The sequence below is a fragment of the Artibeus jamaicensis genome, unplaced genomic scaffold, assembly GCF_021234435.1.
Source record: "Artibeus jamaicensis isolate MK-2021 breed Jamaican fruit bat unplaced genomic scaffold, CSHL_Jam_final contig_69, whole genome shotgun sequence".
Lineage (NCBI taxonomy): Eukaryota > Metazoa > Chordata > Mammalia > Chiroptera > Phyllostomidae > Artibeus > Artibeus jamaicensis.
In genome coordinates, this window is record NW_026521927.1 from 294,187 (window position 1) to 303,580 (window position 9,394).

Sequence of the window (9,394 nt, forward strand, 5' to 3'; positions counted from 1 at the left end):
TTACAATAACTTAAAGGTGAAAACATCCTGCGTCATTTGCAGATGAATGAATGGAAGAGCAAAAATGAATTCACATAATATTAAAAAGGGGGGATTTCTAATGCATTCTAAAACATGGGTGAACCTTGAGGATATTATGCTAACTGAGATAGCAAGTCACAAAAGGATATTGTATCCTTTACAATATAATGTAAATTACTTAACTGATTCCACTTAAGTGAGGTAGCTAGAGTAGCTAAATTCACAGAGACAGCAGTAGAGTGGTACTTGCAGAAGATGTGAAGTGGGAATAGAAAATTAGTGTTTTATGAATATGGAGTTTCTATTGGAGAAGATTAAGAAAAGCTCTGGAGATGGATGGTGATGCTGGTTGCACTACTGTATCATATGACTGTATTAATTCTACTGAACTATACAATTAAAAATAGTTAAAGTGATAAATTTTATGCTATGTATATTTCAACACAATTAAAAGAACCATTAGTGGGATGCTTTTTATTTATATAATATTCCAATGCTAAAACATGAGTGGTGATATTAAATAGATAGGTAGATAAATAGATAAAGCAGTTATTTTCATTACATTATCTTTTTGCTTCCATTTATTCTTGAACCAACTCTTTTATTCATCCAACTAAAATCAAGCAACTTTGACCATTAGTATTCTAAGAACATGTTCCCATATTTTCTTGGTCCTTACTCCGTACACAATAGGGTTGAGAAAAGGGGGCAACAAAAGGTACATATTTGCAATAAAAATATGGATATGTGCTGGCACATTTTTCCCAAAGCGGTGAGTAAAAATGGAAAAACCGGCTGTGGAGTAGAAGACAAGAATAACACAGACGTGGGATCCACAGGTGCCCAAAGCCTTAAAGCTAGCTTCTCGGGTTGGCAGGCGGAATACAGAGCGCAGAATGAAGGCATAGGACACAGCAATAAGAATGGCATCACAGGAGCCAATGATTGTAGCCATACTGAGGCTGTAACGTTTGGTGCCTCCTGTATCCATACATGCCAGCTTCACCACAGCCATGAACTCACAGTAGGTGTGGGCAATTATTCGGGTCCTGCAGTAGGGCAGCTGTTTGAGCAGGATGGGATGTGGAGAAAAGAAGGCTATACCCCGAATCACCACAAGGATTCCGATTATAGTGATGTGAGCATGGGTGAGAATGGTGGTATGGCGCAGTGGGTAACAAATGGCCACATAACGGTCAATGGCCATGGCCAAAAAGAAGCCCGATTCCATGGCAGTAAAGCTGTGGATGAAGAACATTTGGGCCAAGCAGGCATCAAAGGCGATGTCATGGGCTCCAAGCCAGAAGAGACAGAGCATGCGGGGCAGAGTAGATGTGGAGAGGACCAGGTCAGTGACTGACAGCATGCACAGGAAGAGGAACATAGGCTCATGGAGGCTTCGCTCTGCCTTCACCACGGCCAGGATGGTCACATTCCCCACCACGGCCACTATGTACAAGGAGCAGAAGGGAATCCCAATCCAGACATGCAGGTGCTCTAGTCCTGGGATGCCCAACAGCAAGAAGGTGACAGGAGAGGGACGAGAAGTATTGAGAGGAGGCATGGTGATTTTTCCTTTGATTTTTATCGGTCCCTCTGAAAATAGAGTTGTTATATCAAGAGGATCACAACCAGATGCTAAAAAAATATGGAGATTTTGTTCAGAAGGGTCATTAATGATGTGTTGTTAAAAACAATTCAAATTCACAATTTCCAGTATTTAGAGTCACTAGAACCAGATGAATAAAATTAGTAATAACATACCAAATGACTGTTTTTAAAAATATGAAAAGATAATACTTATACGATTTCATGTTATTTCAGTACCTAAAAGTCACTTTGTCCCTTAATTTTTAGTAACAGATTCCATCTGTAGTCGTACTTGTACTTAATTCAACACATATTTTTGAGCAGTTATTATGCTTCTCTTTTGAGTTCTCATAGAGTACCTCTCTCATATGAGTAAATTTTCCATGACTGGAAGTGATCAAAGCAGAGGTCTTGTGAAAATTAGGGGAGTTATTTAAAAGAATATTAAGTGGGAAATAGAAATAAATAATTTTGTTCCTCTCTTTTTGGACATGATATTCAAGGTTTTGACATAGCTTTTGAAATAGGATTAATTCAGTATATACCTTCAGCCTTTTATTTGCCCCTGCATCTGTAACTAATCTGACAAGTAAAATATTATTATTTCTTTTTTTAATTGAATGTAGCAAGTCTAGCTTTATCCTGTCTGTATTTATATCTTTTTTATTTAATTATTTTTCAAGTACAGTTTTCTGTCTATTTCTCCCATCCTAACCCACCCTGCCCCATGATCCCCACCTCCCTCCCATTTCCACCCCCTTAGTTATTGTCCCTGTGTCCTTTATACTTGTTCCTCTAAATCCCTCCCCCTTTTCCCCTTAAATTCACTCTCCTCTCCCCTCTGGTCGCTGTCCCCCTGTTCTCTATTTCTGTGACTTTGTTTTTATTTTGCTTGCTTGTTTGTTTTGTTGTTTAGCTTCCTGTTAAAGGTGAGATCTTTTTTTCTGTTATTTCCTTCTATCGTGCTCCATTCAAGGAGGCATATGTTACTTTCTTTTCACCCAATCACTTTATATTGTTAAGGACAATGTATTTCTTAAAGTAACCCTCACTACCTTCTCAACCTTATTTTTTTAGACTTTGATAATTTCACTCTGATTAAGAATCCTAATTATGCTCCTTCATTTCTTGATTCAGAAACCCACATTTCAAACCATGCACAATAATTTATTTATTGGATTGGTAAGTTTACCTAATGATGTCTGGAAAATCAGTTACTGACTATAACAAATTTCTTCCCATAGTTCAAATCAACAGTCAAATCTATGACAGAGATTCCCTGGGATAAAGTATTATATGAACATTAAGCAAGGAGTTGAAAGGTTAAAAAGGGGGGGGACTCTTACATGATTGCAAATGCTTCAGTTTTAGAGAAAACCCTGGTTACTAATTTCCTGTTTTTTCATTTCCCACGCAGGCAGTACTTGGTACTTAGGTAGTGCTGCCATTATCTCATAAGGAGAATTTATTTTCTCTGTCTCAAACTGATCATTATAAATACAATAGGCAGTAATAAGAACTTACACAGAATTACCTCTACATATGCTTTCCAGAACCATGCTAACACACTTACTTTCTCCAAATATCATTAACTGAGAAAATATTTTCTAGGTTTTTAAGTTACATTTCTGAGCTTTATCACAGTGAAAAACTCTTGAACAGTGCAAAGATGACTCTTATTATTTAGCTTTAAATAATTTATTATACTTTAAGGAGGTAATTTATGAGATAAAAACTTACCCCAGATGGGAGGGAAGGATGAATTACGTAGAATGATTGTAGGCAATCAAATTAAGTTTAGTTAAGGGAAGCCTTCTTGAGTCGATAGCAGTTAGGTTGGAATGTGAAGATTATATGACTTCAGCCCATGGAATTTGAATATAAATGTATAGGTATTGGTAGAGATAAACCTTCCATCATCTGTCTATCAACTATTTAGGTATCTATCTATGTATCTATCTATTTATCCTTTATCATCTATCTATATATCATCTATCTTCTATACACACATGCACACATATAAACATGAGAAAGGATCATTATAATACAATGAATTAAAATATAATGTAATTGGAATTCAAAGAGGACAAAGAGATCAAAGTAAGACAAAATTCTATATGTAAAGAGAGGTCTCCACATATTCATGTGAAATCACATAACCAATAGAAAATTACATAACCTAATCTCTAGATTAGAGGCTGTTACTCATTAGGTGCTCAGAGAATACATGTTGGAGGTATAAATACAATGCAGAGCACTGCAAGAACAGAACTGCAAAGTGAATACATATACATATACTAGTTTCTAAAACATGCATGATATTTTCTCTGTGATACCATCTCCCTAGAAATGCCAACCTGTAGTTGAGTCCAAGCATCATGAGGTATCCATATTTTTGTTTCTTAATAGGTTCATACAAGATAAAATATGGTAAAAATGAGAGATAATCTTTACTTCTATGTTATCCTTAGAAAGACTTTTGCTTCCTAGAATTTAAAATTTTATTCATTTAATCCATAGAGAGTGAGAAATGTGGATATTCTTCGTTTCAAAAGATTTTTATCTACTTCATTGAATCTAAGTCATTTGTAAAAAAAATGTTGTTTGAAGAGGTTTTATATCCTTTAAAATTTTTATTAGGAGACTCAGATTCTTTCTCTACATCCCTCTCCAGTCTCATAAAAACCTCAATTAGCTCACAAAGAAACTGATTCAGAGCAAAGAAGCAACCTAAAAATGGAGCTTCTATATATAGCAACTTCAACATAGTAATCTCAGAGGATAAACAGGAACACCTGGCACCAAAAGGTCCTTATGTAATCATTAGGAGAAGGGGCAGAATTCGCATTGTTGGCAATTGATTATCTTACTAATTTCAGGGGTAGTAGTTTACCTGTGCATTCTCTTAGGTGTATAGCTAAAGATATAGGCATCTCTCACTATTTTGATGTAAGTATCAGTCAATTAAGAGTACCAGTGCTAAAGGGAACTGAAAAGACACAGAAGACACTTTTTTCCCACTCGATACACCAGCTGCATTCCAATGTCAACTTGGGACATACACCTTGCAGGTCAGAACATAGTTAAATGATTAAGTGTTGGGAGGATAATAAAAATTCCATACCTGGAAAAACTATCCTTCAAAAATAAGGAAAAACTAAGATATTCTCAGATAAACAAAAGTTAAAGGATTATTTTACCACTAGATATGCTCTATAAGAAATACTATAAGGAATTTTCATGATGATATTAAAAGAAACTAGAGATTAACTCAATCCTACACAAAATTATAAAGTTCTTCAGTAAAGATAAATACATACACATCTGTAAAAACCAACATCATCATCATTTTCATTCAAAACATTACTTCTTATGTTCCTAGAGTTCAAAAGACAAAAGCACAAGCATAATTATAACTATGTGAATGGGTATACAATATTTAAAGATGTAATTTGTCATATTAATAATGAAGTTTGGAATGGAACTCGAAAGAAGTAGGGCTTCTGAATATGATTGAAGTGGCTATCAGTTTTTTTTAATTCATTGATTTCTAGAGAGAGTGAGACAGAAAGTGAGAGAAACATCAATTTATTGTTCCACTTTATTTATGCATTCATTGATTGTTACTTGTATGTTTTCTGACTAGGGATCAAACCTGCAAAATTGGCATTTTGGGAGTATGCTCTAACAAACTAAATTATGCATTCAAAACCAATCAGTTTTAAATATATTGTTATAAAACTAAGACAGTATATGTAATTCCTGCCCCAACCACAAAGGAAATGTAAAATATGCACAGAAGGAAATGACAGCTACTCAGAAGGTGGCATTACAAAAATCAGCTAAATAAAAAAGAATGCAACATGGGAAGTAATGAAGGGCAAAAAAATTATAAAACATATGGAAAATAAGTCACAATAATGGCAAAAGTAAATCCTTCCCTATGAGTAGCTACTTTAAATTAAATGTTTTAAATTCTCTGGTCAAAACACATGGAGAGGTAGAATAAATTAAAACACCAGGATGTAGACAAGTGAAAACTTGGAAGTTGACACTGTGCCCTACCAACAATAAAATGTTGAACCAACTAAAAAATTAACAATTCACCTTACATCCATAAGACAAATGAGGTCACAGGGCAATCTTCTATTACCAAAATTAAAGAAACCAATAAGCAAAAACTGGAAATCACAATTTACCATAGCAAAAATTTTAAATGGGAAACAGTGTCAGGGTAGGAAAATGAACTGTACTTAATAAATTGCTGGAAGGTTAGTTAAGCAAGCCTGAGAGATAAAACTCTAAGGGCATAGAGTCAATGTTTGGGTCCTACAATATTGAGAATTTTGGCTCCAGGAGCTCACCATGTCCTCCATGTCCTCTGAGTGATAGCACAGAAAAGTCCCCTAAATCACCATGCTTTATGCAAGGTGAAGGAAAAATAAACCATTTTGGAAAATAACAGATTATTGTATTTTTCTTAACAAGGTCTCCCCTCAGGAAAAAAATATTTAACCAGAAATTTACCTCCTAGATTTTATTATGGTCTAAATAACCTTGGAGGAAAATAATTCTAGCTGAAAGTAAACAGAAGAAAATAACAATACAAACTAAAGCAGAACTCATTAAATTGAAAACAAAGAGCCAACAAAGAAAAATAAAAGAAAATTGCAAGGACTATATCATGAGGATGTACACTATATAAGTTAATCTATCATTTATAAGAAATTGAATCAGTGATCAAAAACCTCCCAACCAAAAAAAGCCCAGAACCCGATGGCTGAATTGGTGAATTCTATCAAATATATAAAGAAAAATTAACATCAGTACTACTCATAATTTTTCAAAAAATCAAGGAGGAGGGAATACTACCAAAATCATTCTCTGAGTTTTATTCTATGAAAATCAGAAAACATCATTCTGACATGAAACTCAGAAAAAAACACTATGAGGAAAGAACTACAGATCAATAAATCTTATACATTCTGATGCAAAAATACTCAATAGAACTCTAGAAAGCCAAATTCATTGCATGTAAATGGATTGTATGACATGACTTAGTGAGATTTACTCCTGGAATGTGATGATGATTCTTTTCTTTTCTTTTTTTAAAAATGTACTCTTTATTGTATTTTTTCAATTATTATTTAGCCCCCTTATATACACGTCCCAGCAATCACCACGCTGTTGTCTAATGTCCATGAGTCTTTTTCATTTTTTGTGCAGTTTTTCCATTCCCCTCACCTGCCCCACCCCACTAGTTGTCATCCTGCTCTCCATCTATGAGTCTGTCCCCATTTTCCTTATTAGTGAACCTTATTCATTAGATTCCACATATGAATGAAATCATATGGTATTTGTCTTTCTCTGACTGACTTATTTTACTTAGAATAATGTTTCCTAGGCCCATCCATGTTGTTTCAAAGGGTAAATTGTTCTTCTTTTTCTGGCCAAGTAGTATTCCATCGCATAAATCAGGGATTTCCAACGCTTGGGCCATGGACCAGCAGTAGTCCATGAACTGTTAGGAGATGGACTACACAGCAGGAGGTGAACAGGAGCATTACAACCTGACCTCCACCTCTTTTCAGACAAGAAGAGGCATTACATTTTCATTGGAGCCAGAATCCAAATGTAAACTGTGCATGTGAGGGATCTAGGTTGCATGCTCCTATGAGAATCTGTGAAAGCAGTTCAAAATAAGAATTAAATTCTTATGATAATCTGATGATCTGAGGTGGAGCAAAGCCTATGATACTAGCACTGGGGAGTGGCTACAAATACAGATGATCATTAGCAGAGAGGTTTGACTGCACAGAGACCATCCCCAAACCATCCCCTCTCCCCATCCATAGAAAAATTCTCTTCCACAAATCTGATCCTTAGTGCCAAAAAGGTTGAGGAATCCTGGTGTAAATGGCCCATTGTTGTCTTCTGATGGACACTTGAGCTGCTTCCATAGCTTGACGATTGTAAATAACACTGCAATACACATAGGGCTGCTTATGTTCTGTCAAGTTAGTGTTTGGGGTTCCTTCATACATATTTCCAGAAGTGGAATTGCTGGGTCCTCTCTTATTCAATGCAGAACTGGAAGTCCTAGCCACAGCAATCAGACAAGAAGAAGAAATAAAAGGCATCCAAATTGGAAGGGAGGGAGTCACACAATCTTTATCTTCAGATGACATGATACTGTACATAAAGAACCCCAAAAATTCCACCAAGAAACTATTGAAGGTGATAAATGAATTCAGCAGGATATAAAGTAGCAGGGTATACTATTAATATCCAGAAATCAGTTGCACTTTTATATACCAATAACAAACTAACAGAAAGGGAAATTAAGAAAACAATCTCATTCACAACTACTACAAAAAGTATAAAATACCGAGGAATAAGCCTAATTAAGGTTGTAAAAGACATGTACTCAGAAAATTATACGACACTGAAGAAAAAAAGTAAAGAAGATACAAATAAGTGGAAACACATATTGTGTTCATGGATAGAAAGAATTAACATCATTAACATGTCCATATTACCCAAAACACTCTATAGAACCAACAAAATTTTTATCAAGATTCCAATAATGTATTTCATAGAACTAGAACAAATGTTTCAAAAATTTATATGGAACCACAAAAGATCCCCCATAGATAGAGCAATCTTGAGAAAAAAGAACAAAGTTGGAGGACTCACCCTGCTTAATATCAAACTATACTAAAAGGCCATAAGAATCAAAACATCATGACATATACACAATGGAATTCTATGCAGCAGAGAGAAAGAAGGAGCTACTACCCTTTGCAACAACATGGATGGAACTGGAAAGCATTATGCTGAGTGAAATAGGCCAGGTGTTGAAAGAAAAATACCATATGATCTCACCTTTAACAGGAAGCTAAACAACAAAATAAACAAGCAAGCAGAATAAAAACAAAGACACTGAAATAGAGAACAAGGGGACAGTGACCAGAGGGGAGAGGGAAGGAAATTTAAGGGGGAAGGGGGGAGGGATTTGGGGGAACAAATGTGAGGGATGCAGGGACGAGGGCTGGGGGGGTGGGGGGGAAGGTGGGGAGTGCCAGACAGGGGGTGGGGGTCTTGGATGGGAGAAATAGACAAAAAACTGTACTTAAAAAATAACTAAATAAAAAAAAATGAGAAAAAAAAACCATCATGGTACTGGCATAAAAACAGACACATAGATCAATGGAACAGAACAGAGATCCCATAAATAAATCCACACCTTTATGGTCAATTAATATTTAACAGAAGAAGCAAGCACATACAATGGGTTAAAGATAGTTCATTCAATTAGTGGTGTTGGGGAAACTGGACAGATATATGCAGAAAAAATGAAACTAGAGTACCCTCTTATACCACACATAAAAATAAATTAAAAATGAATAAAAGACTTAAAAGACCACCAAAATTATAAAAGAAAACATAGGCAGGAAAATCTCAGACAATATTTTTTGGATATATCTCCCCAGTCAATGGAAATGAAACAAAAAATAAACAAAATAATCACATTAAAAAGTTTTTACACAGCAAAAGGAAACCATCAGCAAAATAAAAAGACAACCACAGAATGGAAGAACATATTTGCTGATACATCTGATAAGGGGTTAATGTCCAAAATTTATAAAGAACTTACAGAAATTGACACCAAAAATACAAACAACCCAATTAAAAATGTTATCAAAACAGTCTGGTACTGGCATAAAAACAGGCACATAGATCAATGGAACAGAACAGAGAGCTCGGAAATGAACCCAAGTCT

At 35.2% G+C, this 9,394-nt stretch overlaps 1 protein-coding gene across 1 annotated transcript; it reads right to left on the reverse strand.

Moving 5' to 3' along the window:
- Positions 1 to 640: 640 nt before the first annotated feature.
- Positions 641 to 1,585, reverse strand: LOC119055729 (olfactory receptor 52P1-like). Its single transcript, XM_037154001.2, has one exon. The coding sequence runs from the start codon at positions 1,583 to 1,585 to the stop codon at positions 641 to 643; it is 945 nt and encodes a 314-aa protein (XP_037009896.2).
- Positions 1,586 to 9,394: the final 7,809 nt, after the last annotated feature.